The 14,816-nt window shown below is 49.4% G+C and overlaps 1 protein-coding gene across 1 annotated transcript in view; it reads right to left on the reverse strand.

Moving 5' to 3' along the window:
* Positions 1-1,759: 1,759 nt before the first annotated feature.
* The window catches only part of LRRC38 (leucine rich repeat containing 38), a 35,281-nt gene continuing 22,224 nt past the window's right edge, over positions 1,760-14,816 (reverse strand). The window contains exon 2 of the mRNA XM_040461866.1: positions 1,760-3,367. Within this exon, the coding sequence (XP_040317800.1) occupies positions 3,111-3,367 (257 nt within the window). The 3' untranslated portion in view covers positions 1,760-3,110. The remainder of the gene's footprint in view (positions 3,368-14,816) is intronic.

The raw sequence follows: 14,816 nt of genomic DNA on the forward strand, positions 1-14,816 counted from the left end.
TGACTCTGTTGGCCACGAGGGGTGAAATAGACTCATTAAGTCTCATTAAGACTCATTAAGTCCCACTGGAACCCATCAGACCAAGGCCGTGGTACTAATTTCACAGCCCGGGGCACCAATTCCCCAGGATTCTGGGAGAAACAAGTTGTAACTTTGGCAGGGGCCCAGTTGGATCCAGGGCCTTTAGCGGTGTCCCTGGTAGGGTGCTCCCGGGGGGGGGGGGGGACCGGACCCTGTGACAACAGACAGCAATTCTGACCCCACACAAATCTCAGTGAGTCCGCGGCCAGGCTGGGGAGGTGCTGACGGTAGACTGTTTTGTGCCTCACACTCTCAGCCTCCGAGCCTGTGACACACACCTCTGCCATGGTCTTTTCCCTGTTCTCAGGTAGCCCGGTGTCAGTAGAGTCCCCTCCCCTGACTGAGCACCTTCTCCGTGAGCCTTCATTCACAGGAAGGTGCACATGATGGCTGGAACCTGGAATTCACGCAGCACCTAACGTTCATGATGACCGCCTTCAGGCTGCTCATACGGTTTTCTCCAGGGAAGTGGTACCTGGGCTGAGGGGGAGCCCACAGAGGTGGCTCCTTCTGGTGCTGGGGTGCAACGGAGCGTGTGAAAGATGCTGCCCACCTGCCCAGTGACTCTGTGACAAGACAGCTCCTGAGCTAGTGGTCTCCCCTGGGGCCAAGAATGCTGGGGGCCAGACAGGGGCCCGAGTCTCCTCCAGGGGAAGGGGGAAGAGGAGTAGAGAGAGTAGAAGAAGAGAAGAGAGGGAGGGAAGGAGGCAGGATTCAGCTTGAAGCTACCCAATGAGACCTTCCCTGATGTGAGGGTTAGTTTCATGCATCAACTTGCCTGGGTCCGGGGTGCCTGGATATGTGGTGAAACATTATTAAGGGTATGACCTTAAGGATGTCTCTGGATGAGAATAGCATTTTATCTGTAGACACTGTAAAGCACAATGTCATCCCCAGTGTGGGCGGGCAGCATCCAATCCATTGGGGGGTCTGAATAGAACAAAAAGGTGAAGGAAGGGAGAATTGTGCCTCCCCCCACCCAAGCCCCAGCGTTCTCTGTCTGCCTGACTGCTTGAGCTGAGTCCTCTCCTGACCTTGGACTAGAACGGAGACCAGTGGCTCTGTCAGTTCTCAGGCCTTTGGACTCAGACTGGAACTACACCACTGTTTTCCCTTGGGTCTCCAGCTGGCCACCAGTAGATACTGGGACTTTGCAACTTCCATATAATGTGAGTCAATTCCTTATAATCTAGATGGATGGATGGATGGATGGATGGATGGATGGTTGAATGGATGGATGAGTGGATGGACAAACAATAATAGATATATAGAATACATATCCCCTGTGGGTTCTGTTTCTCTGGAGAGCCCTGGCTAATATACCCATTTACCCATTCTTGTATAGCTTCTACCATTACTCTGTTGCAGGACCTCATTTCTTTCTTTCACGGTGCCTATCACCACCTTAATTACAGTTCTGTCTACCTGCTTGTTTTATGTTTCCCCCGCAAGAACAGAGGCCAAGAGAGGGGCGCCTGGGTGGCTCAGTCAGTTGAGCATCCAACTCTCGGTTTTGGCTCAGGTCGTGATCTGGCAGTTTGCAGGATCAAGCCCTGAATCGGGCTCTGCCCTGAGAGCACAGAGCCTACTTGGGATTCTCTCTCTCCCTCTCTCTCTGCCCCTCCTCATCTCTCTCTCTCTAAATAAATAAATAAACTTAAAAACAAAGAGGCCAAGCGAGCAGGGGCCCTGTCTTCTTAGCGCACACCCACGCTGCCCAGACCAGTGCCTGGCCCTTAGCAAGTGACAGTGGGTCTTTGTGGAGGCAGAGATGGGAGGGAGCAATGGAGGAAGAGCACATAAGGAATATATTAGGAGAAACAGTGGAGAGGTGGTTCCCAGAAACACCCAGGGCTTCTCTCAGGCTCCCTCAAAGTCTCAGTCCCCAGCAGAGTCCAATGCTGCTGACACCGTCGCCCTACATTAACCCGCCAGGCACATGACGTGGCTTCATATTATCTCTGAACCAAGCACCGTCTTCCACATCCAGGAAAACACGGCCTGTCACAAACTATGCTCCAAGGAAATGTAACACACACCCTAAGGCCACTGATGGAGGTTTCTCAGAGGCCAAATCTCTGGGTTTTTTTGTTTGTCTGTTTGTTTGTTTTGTTTTTTTAGCATTTTCTTGGTCCAGCACAACCTGCTTTTTGGAATCCTGGCCTCGGGGGAAAGTTTACCACAAGTGCTGGAGGTGACAAGTCTGGACCCGTGCCAGCACAGAGACCAGCCAGGCATTAGCTGGCTGAGGAGGGATTCCAGTGGTGGGGGGGCTGGGGAAGGGGCCAGGGAAGGGAGACAAGTGGCTGTGTTTCAGGGGAAGGAGTGATGGGGCACAGAGGCCATGGAGACTGTATACAAGACGGACCCTCCTTCCTCTACAAGTTGCTTCCTCTCGGGCTGAGGACAGGGTGTGAGCTCTGTCAGGAAAAGTCTTCCTCACCTGCTCACCAAATTACAGCAACAAACGCCCTTTGGCCAGATCGTAGCTTTTCCCTCGGTGCCTCTTTAGCCAAATGGGGATCTGTCCTGTGGACCTCTAGAGGCTGCCGAAGCCCTGTATGGCAGAAGTCCACTCCAGGGACAGGACCCTGGATGTGAGTCCCTGTCTGAGCGGCTGCATCCCGGGACGAAGAGGCTGCTGCTCAGTGTCCCAAGCCAGGCCAGAGAACAGATGCACAAGCCAGCTCGGTGGTCAGAGCTGCAAGCGTCTGCTCCCCCCGGCTTGGGGTTCAGGGTCAGCGGGGAAGCCTCTCTCTACCCCATTCTCGAACCTCAAGCCAAGAGGCAGGTCCCTCCAGAATCCTTCCTGGGCTCGTCCACCCCTAAGGTCTTAAACTCTGAGATGGGAGGTCCCAGCGGGCACCCAGGGTGTGTGGCCAGGTGCACGGCCAGGTGCACGGACGGGGGCAGGTGCTGCTCTGGGCACCGTGGGTTGACTGCTTCCCACTTCCAGCTTCCCCTCTTCCCGCTAGGCTCGGAGGGGAGCCCCGCCTGGGCTCTGGCAATCCAGGAAGGGAGGGGGCGGCTCAGTCGTCCTCATCCTCGTCCTCCTCGTCTTCGGTGTCCTTGTTGGGGGCACATCTCTGGAAGCACTGCACCACGGTGGCCAGGAAGAAGCTGGAGATGATGGCAGCGATGGACACCGCCACGCCCGAGAAGATGATGATGAACAGGTCCGTGAGCGACAGGCTGAACCTACACTCGCTGAAGCTGGCCTCGGACAGCTCGTGCAGGAATATCCTCCTGTTCCCCAGGGGCAGAGAGCACTGGATTTCCTCACGGCCTGTGAAAGAGGCAGGGGGAGGGGTGAGAGAGAGGTCTGCAGGGTTGCCTAGAAGTTGGCAAGGCGAGTGCTTACCGAGTGCAGAGCAGGAGTGTTCCCCCAGAACGGAAGAGGGGAGGGGATTGATTGTATAAGCTTTTTTTTGGTTGTTTTTTAAAGTCCCAGAGTAACCACCATGAGAAAATCCGAACGCCTTGGTCTCCCTTGCCCTGCTCTTAAGGTGTGGAACTCTAGGTTTTGAACCACTCAGATGGTGGCAGAAGGGGAGATTCAAGGTCAGGGCCTCTGTAGACCTTCATCCAGACCTGGGTACTCTGTGGCCTTGGGGGTGGCGGGTGGAGGAGGGGCCAGTGCAGGGGGAGGGGAAGGGGGGTGACAGTGCCCATCCGTACAATACGCTCCAGTGGGCAACGTCACTGCCCCAATCTTCTCCGTCATTGTCCTCAGGGCACAAACAGGGTTAGCACAGCACTACCCTAGAAGGGTTTTCCTGCGACAGGAGTGGGGAAAATAGGCTATATGTGAAGGAGGCCTTCAAACAGCAGGTACTGAAGCTTCTGCGAAGCCTCCGTGTTTTTCACAACCACCTGAAGAGTGCTTTAAGATGTGAGTTCCCCCGGGGAGTTTGAGAGCTTCCGGGACATCCACTCCAGCTGTGCCCAGAGGAGCCCTTGTTAACCTCTGTGTTATATATTGAGGGTCCCCTTAAGATTTCACTGGAAGAGTGTTTGGCTCATTTAAAAAGGAGTTTCATACCCTCCAGTCCAGAAAAACAAGGCATCTGAGTACGTGTGAGAAAGTGCTTTAAAACAATAACCATGAATGGGGCGCCTGGGTGGCTCAGTCGGTTAAGCGTCCGACTTTGGATTTCAGCTTAGGTCATGATCCCAGGGATCAAGCCCCACGTCAGGCTCTGTGCTGAGCATGGAGCCTGCTTAAGATTCTCTCTCTCTCTCTCTCTGCCCATCTCCCTCACTCACATGCCTTCTCTCTCTCTCTCAAATAAATTAATTAAAAAAACACAATAACCATAAATGCTAACTAGAACTTACCATGGGCCAGACGCTGTTCTAAGCACTTCACATACAATAAGAATCCTCATCATGCCATCAGGGGAAGAGAGGGAGACAGCTATGAGGATTGCAGGTGGGTGAATTCTACACCCTCTGTTGATTCAGTAAGCCCAAAGGAAAACTTGCCCAAGGCATGAAAATCTGAGCACCATAAGGATGGGTCTCCAGATACTCGTTTATTCATTCAACCCACATTTATTGAGCATTTTATCCTGTGCCAAGGGATTGGTGATAAACAAGCCCCCCCCCCAAAAAAAAGGCCCCTACACTCAAAGAGTATCAATTCTAGAAGACAGACACTCATTCATGCATTCAACAAATGTTTATTGAGTATCTACTATATACTTGGCCCTGGGGATACAGCAGTGAACAAAACCTAATGCAGCTTAGGTTTAGACAGTTAGTGAGTAGATCAAGAAACACATAAATGTTAAGATGACACACTAGCATGAAAGGATGAGTGTCTGGGACAGAGGACCGTCTTTAGATGGGTGTTCACAGGGTACTATTTTAGTGAAGATCTAAAGAATGAGATGGAACCAGTCATGAAAGACCAGTCTAGGCAGAGGAGACAGGAAGTTGGCAAAGAGTTTGGTGTTTGGGGAACACCACGTAGCCAGGGGCAGAAGAGTGAGCAAAGGGGCATTTAGTATGAGCTGAGGTGGGAGAGGTGAGCACGGCTGAAGATGAAGCCCCCAGCTCACCAGGGTCTCCAAATGAGTATCATGAACAGAGGCCCCACCTGTACCACCAACCTGGACCGAATTGTATCCCCCTGAAATTTATATGTTGAAGACCTAACCCTCAATGTGTCTGTAATTAGAGATAATAATGAGAGATAATTCAGGTTAAATGAGATCAGAAGGGCGTGGCCCTAATCTCATAGGACTGGTGTCCTCATAAGAAGAGGAAGAGACAGGGGGCGCGTGGGTGGCTCAGTCAGTTAAGTGTCCGACTTCAGCTCAGGTCATGATCTCACAGTACATGAGTTCAAGCTCCACATTGGTCTCTATGCTTCAGATTCTGCGTCTCCCTCTCTCTCTGCCCCTCCATTGCTTGTGCTCTGTTTCTCTCTCTCAAAAATAAATAAACATTAAACATTAAAAAAAAAAAGAGAGAAGAGGAAGAGACATGGGTCACCTGGGTGGCTCAGTCAGTTGAATGTTCAACTCTTGATTTCAGCTCAGGTCATGATCTCCAGGTTGTGGAATCAAGCCCCACATCAGGCTCTGCACTGAGTGTGGAGCCTGCTTAAGATTCTCTCTTTCTCCCTCTGCCCCACTCCCATGCTTGTGCATGTGTGCTCTCTCTCTAAAATAAATAATTTTTACAAATTAAAAAAAAAAAGTAGAGGAAGAGATCTCGCTCTCTCACAGATCTCACTCTCTCTCTCTGCATGTGCATGGAGGTAAGGCCATGTGAGAACTCTGCAAAAAGGTGGCCATCTACATGTCAGGAAGAGAGGCTTCACCAGAAACTGACCATGCCAGCACCTTGATCTGGGACTTCCAGACTCCAGAACTGTGAGAAAATACATTTCTCTTATTTAAGTCACCCAGTCTGGGGTATTCTCTTGTGGCAGCCCTAGAAAACTACTACAAACTCTCACTGGGCATGAACAAAAGATAAAGACTTGTGTGAGTAGTCAGCCAGCAAAGACTGCTTGTTACCAAGGGTAATCTACACATCCTGACTGATACACAATATGAACTATATACAAAGTCGAGTTACTACCATGATTTCACAAACTTCAGGTACAAGAAAGTGCTTAATATTAAAATCCATAAAGAGATCCGATCATCTGTTTCTGATCTGGAAGAGGGGAGAAAAATAAAGCAGTAGAAACTAGGACTCATACTGCACTTACTATGTGCAAACACTCTTCTAACTGCTACGTACATACTGACTTTTAATTCTTGCAACAAGTTCATGAGGTAGGTGGTACCATTATGTCTGTTCTATGGATGAAAAAAACTGAAGCATCAAGAGTTTTCACAGCTTGCTTTTAGCAACACACCTTCCCGGAAATGTGAGGACACCATTGCGGTGAGGACACTGCAGGACACTTACCTTTGGCTTCCTTTCAACTTTCAGGAAAACCTTCAACTCCTCTCTTTTTCAGTGCCTCCAGGTTTCAGAAAGCTGGCCCTCAACCCATCTCCCAAATTGTCTGAAAGTCAGAATGATCTTTTCACATCTCACTAATTACTGGCTTCTGTACTGCAAAGAGCAGCTTGCTAATTGCACGGCAACCCAGTGACCACCCTTTGGGTCTTTATTTGCATATCTTTCCTTCCCCAGCTCAGAAACAGAGGCTTCCTCCCTCCTTGGGTCTTGGCCCACCTTTTCTGTAACGTACAGCCAACCCACTGGGGCTGATGCTCTCCTCCCCATGGGAGCCGTTGCCTGGCAACCAGCCTTACAGCACCTCCTCTCCCTGATTCAATGCCGACCTTCTATCCCCAAGGGATTAGCTGGACAAAACTCTGTGTCTTTCTCCAGGTATGCTTGACTAGTTTTTGACTTTCTTTTTCTGAAAGAAGCCAAAGTTGTTTTTTTTTTTAACATATGAAATTTATTGTCAAATTGGTTTCCATATAACACCCAGTGCTCATCCCAAAAGGTGCCCTCCTCAATACCCATCACCCACCCCCCATCAACCCTCAGTTTGTTTTCAGTTTTTAAGAGTCTCTTATGCTTTGGCAGAAGCCAAAGTTTTGTTTACTTCTTATGAGCATTTTAAATGCAATTGAACAGAATAGGAGAACTTGAAGACAGAGTTATATTGGGGTTCCCTTGTAGACAGTTTTCTTCAATGGAAAAGTGGGAAAAATCCACTGACCTGCCTCTTCTAAACACCCCTTCCCCTGAGCCAAAGATGTTATGAACATAAACAAGGTAGACGCGAATGGACTCCATGAAACACAGACAGTTTCTAACTCTAAGATAATACAGTAAAACCCTGGATTGCGAGTAACTTGTTCGAGTGTTCCGCAAGACGAGCAAACATTTCTAGTAAATTTTAACCTCATAAACGAGCGATGTCTTGCAATACAAGTCGTATGGGACATGATCATCATGTCACATGATCACAACTGAACCAATGGTTCTTGAAATTCGTTTTGATATACAAGTGCTTTGGATTACAAGCGTGTTTCCAGAACAAATTCTGCTCGCAAATCGAGGTTTTTACCGTATTTGTAATCTTCAAACCCGCAAAGGGGTCACTGTTATCTAGAGAAACTTTCCAGCAGTCCCTGTCTTCAATAAGCCGTATTCACTGGAAAACAACCACAACAGAACAACACCAGCCCACAGCACCTGCTGTTTAAGCCCAACCTTGGCCTGCCAAGACTCCTTGAGTCAATTCTGATTTCTACGATGTTTTTTGTGCCTTGAGATTAAGCTTGGCATTTTTACAAAGTGACCCTTTTAGAAAATGTCATCTCAAATTTCTCTGCGGCTGGAAGAAACAGGCTTGTTTGCCAAACGTCACATGCAAACCCACCAGGGGTGAGGGACTCTGGAACCACAACTGATGGAGCTAGCACGATAAGATACACTGTCTTCATGGATTTTCGTAGCTCAGGAAAGGCAGAGGAATAAAAAAAGTCAGACAAAGAGCGTTAGCTGGGCAGACAAGGCCCAGGAGAGGGGGCAGGGCATTGCTGCCAGAGAGAGCGTTCTGGAGACGCGTTCTAGGCAGGCTGCAGAACTCAGCAGTCAAGGTAATCTGATTTGGGGGGTCCCGTCCCCTCTTCTCCCCTGCAGGATCTTACTCTAGACCAGAGCTTCTCACCCTTGACACTATTGATATGTTGCATCAGATCATTGTTGTTGGGGGGCACCTGGGTGGCTCTGTCGGTTAAGCGTCGGACTTCGGCCTAGGTCACGATCTTGTGGTTTGTGACTTCGAGCCCCGCAATGGGCTCCATGCTGACAGCTCAGAGCCTGGAGCCCTGTTTCAGATTCTATGTCTCCCTCTCTCTCTGCCCCTCCCCTGCTCACGCTCTGTCTCTGTCTCTGTCTCTTTCTCTCAAAAATAAACATTAAAAAATTTAAAAAAAATATATATATATATATACACTTGTTGTAGGAGAGCTATCCCACATGGTACAGGACGTTTATGAGCATTCCTGCCCTCTACCCACTAGATGCTGGTAGCACCCCACCCAGTATGACAATCACAAATGTCTGCCAACGGTGCCACATGTCCCCTGGGTGGGGGGACTAAAGTCCCTTTGGTTGAGAACTTCAGGTGGAAGTGCCTGGAAAAGTAAGTTACCTTCTAAGGCAGGGCTATTATTCGTTGCTGAGCTTAGTTATTAAATGGCTTTCTTTGATTAGGGCAGGAGACAAAACAAGCGAAGCTTTATGCTAGAGGCTGTGAAGCACACACCAAAAAGAAGAAGAAGAAGAAGAAGAAGAAGAAGAAGAAGAAGAAGAAAGAAAGAAAGGAAAAGAGGAAGGAAGGAAAGGAGAGAAGGTGGGAGGGAAAGAAGGAAGAAGAGAAAGACACAGTTCAGGCCTCAAGGACTTTAGGTCTAACAGGAGGGTCACCAGGACAGGGTGAGTGGAAAGGCGGGTGGGCATGGGCACGTGAGGGAAGGGAAGGAGTCGCTGGGATGTCCCTACTTGATTTGGAACGTTCTCCCTCCTTTCCGGACCCGCATCTCTTCAGCTGTCCGAGTTAAGAAGAGCAGATAAAAGCCAGCACAGATACAGCACTTTGTGTATGCCAGGTGCTGCAACTGGGGTTTTACACCTGTCAGCTTAGTTAATCCTCATGCCAACCCAATGAGCGACCTACTGTAATTATCCCCATTTTACAGATGATGAAACTGAGGCACAGAGACATCAAGTGACTTGCCCAAGACCACACAGCCGGGGAACGACAGAGCTGAAGCTGAGAGTGACCCCAGCCAGTCTGGCTCAAGTCCACACTCTGACCACTACCCTGCCACACCCACTCTCCCAGGGCTGCACAGTCCCACCCAGCAACTCAGAACAAGTTCCCTTTGGGCAGGTTGTCTCTTAAAGAGACTCTCTAGAACTCTCCAGCAACCCCCCTGTTCCCACGCCCTGACCTAGACAAACTGGAGTAGTCTCCCTCGTCAGGAGATGGGCTCTGAAATGCAGACATGGAGGGACAGCCTCTAGTGAGTCTCAGAACAGACCCCCGGCTCATGGTCATGAGCATGAAATAAAGGGATATCTGGAAAGCTCTTAACATGGTGCCTGGCCACCATTTGTGCTTGAAAAAAAGTGTTAGTTTTGTTCAGATTTTCAAGGTTTCAAATTGTGCCCACACCTGACTCCAGATATCTGAGGAGGGTGCTTGCATTAGTCAGGGTTCTCCAGAGACACAGTTAATAGGGTGTGTGTGTGTGTGTGTGTGTGTGTGTAAAGGGATTTATTATAAGGAATTGGCCCCCATGATTACGGAAGGTGACAAATTCCCAAATCCACAGCCAGGAAGCTGGAGACCCAGGAGAACCGAGGGTGTACTTCTAGTCTGAATACTGGCTCAACATTCAGGAAGAGACGATGTTTCAGTTCAAGTCAGAAGGCAAGAAAGAAAGAACTGATGCCCCAGCTTGAGGCCATCAGGCAGGAGGAGCTCCCCCTTATTCACAGGAGGGGAGGGCCAGTGGTTTTGTTCTAATCAACTGATTAGATGAGGCCCACCCACCTTGGGGAGGACCCTCTGCTGTACCCACTTTCCTGGTTCAAATGTTCATTTCATCCAAAAACACGCTCCTGGGCACACCCAGTAATGTCTGCCCAAATATCTAGGCCCATCACAGTGCTCTCTGTGCTTTTCCTCAGCAACAAGAGAGAAGACATTTTTCTCATCATATTAGTCTGAGGTGGAAATTAAAACGAAATTGTCTTCTGTCCTCTACTTGTTTGGAATAGCTGCCAAGAGGCGGAAACGGCTCAGGGTTTAGCAGTGAGGTGAACGGACGATCTGCACGCCCAGAATCATTCTCCGTCTACAGAGGGGGTGGCGGCTTCTCCTCCTTCATCTTCGCTCCAACCTTCTCCTCCTCCTCCTCCCTCTCTCCTCCTCTTTCTTCCCCTTTGTACTTTTCATTGTGGCCAACTCGACACGACACAAAGCTTACCGTTTTGTTTATAAGTACACAATTCAGTGCCATTACGTATACCCACAATGTTGTACAATCATCACTACTCTCTGTTTCCAGAACTTTCTCATCTCCCAAACTCCGTGTCCAAGAAACAATAACTCTCCCCTTCCCCCTGTCTCCCTCATCCTACTCTCTGTCTCTATGAACTTGCCTACTCATATACACGAAATCATACGATATTTGTCCTTGTGTGACTGGCTTCTTTCACCAAACATAAGGTTTTTAAGGTCCCTCCATGTGGTAGCACGTATCAGAATTTCCTTATTTTTTAAGCGGAATGGTCTTCCCTCGCAAGGATACACCACATTTGTTTGTCCATCCATCTGTTGATGGACACTGGGTTGTTTCCACCTTGTGGCTACTGTAAATACTTCTGCTGTGAACATCGGCATATAAAAAGCTGTTGGGAGTCTCTGCTCTGTTCCTTGGCATATATACTCAGAAGTAGAATGGCTCGATCATATGGTGATTCTACGTTTAACTCTTCGGGGAACCGCCATGCTGCGTTCCACAATGGTGGCACTATGTTACATTCCCACCAGCGGTGCACCAAGGTTCCCATTTCTCCACGTCCTTGCCCACACTTGTTATGTGACATTAAAATAATAATAATGGCCATCCTAGTGGGTGTAAAGTCTTATCTCATTTTTTGTGGGTGTGATTTTGTTCTGCATTCCTCTAACAACCAGTGACATTGAGCATCCTTTCAGGTACTTATTGGGTTGCTCCTTCTTTTTAAATGAAGGCCATGGTCTCCTAAAGAGACTCTATGTGATATTTCATCAGGGATGAGCAGCCATAGCGCAAAGGGCTAGTCCCAAGGGAGTCAACGCTGGAGGGTAGGGCTGGGAGAGCCCAGGGGAGACCCACTGGGCCGATTGCTGAAAAGAGAAAATAGGCATAACCTCCCATTCAGTATAATTCACCTACACCTTCCTGAGCTCTCACCCATGCCCTCAATCGGAAGGACATGTGTGCCCGTGTGGGGGTGTCATGTGTCGGGCACCTACTGTGTCATACAGAGCATACCCCTTAACACACGTCATTCATCGCTGACTTCCCTCTGGGAGGTGAGCGGGAATATGCCCAGGGCATAGCTGAGGAAACGGGGCTCAGAAATCGTTGGCAATTCTCCTATTAAGTGATGGAGCCAGAATTCGAGCTACACTCGGTCTTATTCCGAAGCCCGTGTTTTTTCCGTCTGCCTACGTTGTCTGTAGTCCTGAAGAAAGTGAGTTCCCGGGCCCCAGGACATTAATAATCCAACAAAGGAACCAGAACTAAAAAACACGAAGCCACCGGAAAGGAAGATAATATACAGTTGGAGAATCTGCAGGGCTTCACAAATTGAAGAATGAAGAGACAGGGTGTCTGGAAGGTCTCGTGTGTTCTCATCAATATTTATGGAACGAGTGAATACCTTTGAGTTTGAGGGATTATTAGAGCGGAATGCGAAAGGCCTTGCACACAAGAGGCGCGGGTGGAATCTGAAAGTGTGGGTGGGTGTTAGATGCACCTCAGGACTAGGATGGAGCCCCCGAGATATGGTATCTTCCCAAAGGACTGTCTCTTGGCGGATGTCGGGCTGTGTGTGCAGTCACCGCAGACTCGTTGCCAGGAATTGAGAATTTGGATTAAGAGATTAAAAATGGCAGCCTATGAAGGGCGCCTGGGTGGCTCAGTCAGTTAACCGTCTGACTGACGGTTCAGGTCATGATCTTGCGGTTCGAGAGTTCGAGCCCCACATCAGGCTCTGTGCTGACAGCCAGAGTCTGGAAACTGCTTCGGATTCTGTGTCTCCCTCTCTCTCTCTCTGCCCCTCTCCTGCTCACGCTCTGTCTCTCTCTCAAAAAATAAACATTATAAAAAAACTTTTTTAATGGCAACCATGAGCCCCACTCAGGCTGCATTTTTTTTTTCTTGTCAATGCGATGGTGGTGGTCTTTTAAGAATCTAAAAAAAAGGGGCACCTGGGTGACTCAGTCGGTGAAGCGTCCGACTTTAGCTCAGGTCACGATCTCGCGGTCCGTGAGTTCGAGCCCCACGTCGGGCTCTGGGCTGATGGCTCAGAGCCTGGAGCCTGCTTCAGATTCCGTGTCTCCCTCTCTCTCTGCCCCTCTCCCGTTCATGCTCTGTCTCTCTCTGTCTCAAAAATAAATAAACGTTAAAAAGAAAAATGTTAAAAAAAAAAAAAAAGAATCTAAAAAAAAAACAAAACACCACAATTTAAATCAGGAGACCAAGCGGCATAGTTATATGGACACAACTGTCAGGCTGCCATAATGAGACAGGACACATGCCGTGAGCCTCTTCACTCATTCGTGTCACCCGGCTGGTCCCCATGCAAGCATCTGAGTGCCCCCGGGGTAGTGGGCTTCTTTCCCATGTCCCATGTCCCAGAGGCGGCCCTGGAATGAAAGGCATGACCAGAGGTTGAGGTAAAGACCGTGTGCCCGTGACAAAGATCTCTTGAGAGCGTATGGTCCAGAGCTGTGGTCCTCAGACTTTTGGATTTTATATGCTGGTAAAAAGAAAAACTAATAAGAAACGGAGAGACTGACATAGGACGGCAGCTTATAATTCTGCCCTGTGAGGACATGAAAAACACACTATCATCATCAACAACATCGTCGTTGTCATATCTTATTTTATTTTTTACGTTTATTTATTTTTGACAGATATAGAGAGAGTACGAGCAGGGGAGGGGCAGAGAGAGGAAGACACAGAATCCGAAGCAGGCTCCAGGCTCCGAGCTGTCAGCGCAGAGCCCGATGCAGGGCTCGAACTCATGGACCGCGAGATCGTGACCCAAGCTGAAGTCGGACGCTTAACCGACTGAGCCACCCAGGCGCCCCGACATCAACATTTTATAAGAGAAACCTTTGTACACCATTGAAGTTAGGAAGGGTGGGATAAAAGGAAACAGCAGTAAATACGTGGAGCCTTAAGAACAACTCACCGCAACGCCGTCATTGTTCTCATTTTGCGAAGGGTCTGCGCGTGCCTGGACATGTGACCACGGTTCCAGGGCCGCCTTTGGGAAGCACCATCTACCACGCTCCAAGACCGTATTCCACACGCTCCATTTCTCCTGGACAAGTGCTGGGCGATCGCTTCCTTATTCTTCGAGAGCAGAGGTCCGCAAGCCACAGCCCAGGGCCACACCCCCCTTCTTCCGCCCCTCCCACGTGTGTTTGTGAGTAAAGTCGTATTGGAGCACAGCCAGGCCCACAGGTTTACACATCATCCAGGGCGGCTTTGCACTACAATGGCAATTCTGAGGACTTAACAAGAGACTGTATGTCTCGCGAGGCCTAAAATATTTACCATCTGGCCCTTTCAGAGGAGGTTTGCCAGTTCCTGTTCAAAAGTCAGTGCAGGAAACGCCTCCTGTGGGAAGCCTGCCGTGAATGCTACCTGTGTTCCCCCTTCCCCTCTCCTCCCTGCCCGCCCCCATGTCTCCTCCACGGGGTAGGGGGGCTGTGCTTACCACGTCTGCACCCACAGCTCCCGGCTTCGAGCTGGCACACAATATACGAATGTCACAAAAACCAAGAAAATCCAGAACAGGTCAGAAATGTCTAGGTGGGAAGGATCCTAGCGTGTGATGCCTGGCCAGGGTCCCGAAAGGTGGGCTGCGGGTCGGTAAGGGAGGACCGGTCTCTCAAGAAAGCCAATCAGCAGCCACTCACTTGTTTGTGACAAGGCCACAGAGCTATCCGTCAAATATGGGGTTTGTTTGGTGGACAAAATCTCTCAAAGCTGGGCTCTGGAAACATTAACCCATCAGGTTCTTAGTGGCAAAACTGTTGGGAGCTACCAATTTTTATGACTCCTCGACCTTCTTCAATGACATGCATCCCAGATGTGAACTCTTCCTACTCATTACAGGTAGTTAGCCGTGTAACAGATACGACCTCTGCAAGAACACCCGTGACAGCTGATGGGCTCAGCGGATAACACCCTTCCCGCCCTGAGTCTAGAACTGCGTGGATGACGTGGGATCCCGAGGAAGGAGACTAGACAATGGGTCTCGTTACGGCAGGGGCCTCGGAGCTGCCCTGATGTTTTTGCTCTACAGGCTGCCTCAGTCCTCCCTTCAGCAGCCCCGAAGTGTCTTTTGCAGAAAAGCGCTCACCCCATCATTCTTCTGCTCGACACATTTCCCTCCCAAGCCTCTTCATCTGTCTCAAAGTGAAAGCCACGATCCTTACTGCCACGCCC

Source organism: Herpailurus yagouaroundi, unplaced genomic scaffold, assembly GCF_014898765.1.
Source record: "Herpailurus yagouaroundi ecotype Mexico unplaced genomic scaffold, PumYag 77, whole genome shotgun sequence".
NCBI classification, from domain to species: domain Eukaryota; kingdom Metazoa; phylum Chordata; class Mammalia; order Carnivora; family Felidae; genus Herpailurus; species Herpailurus yagouaroundi.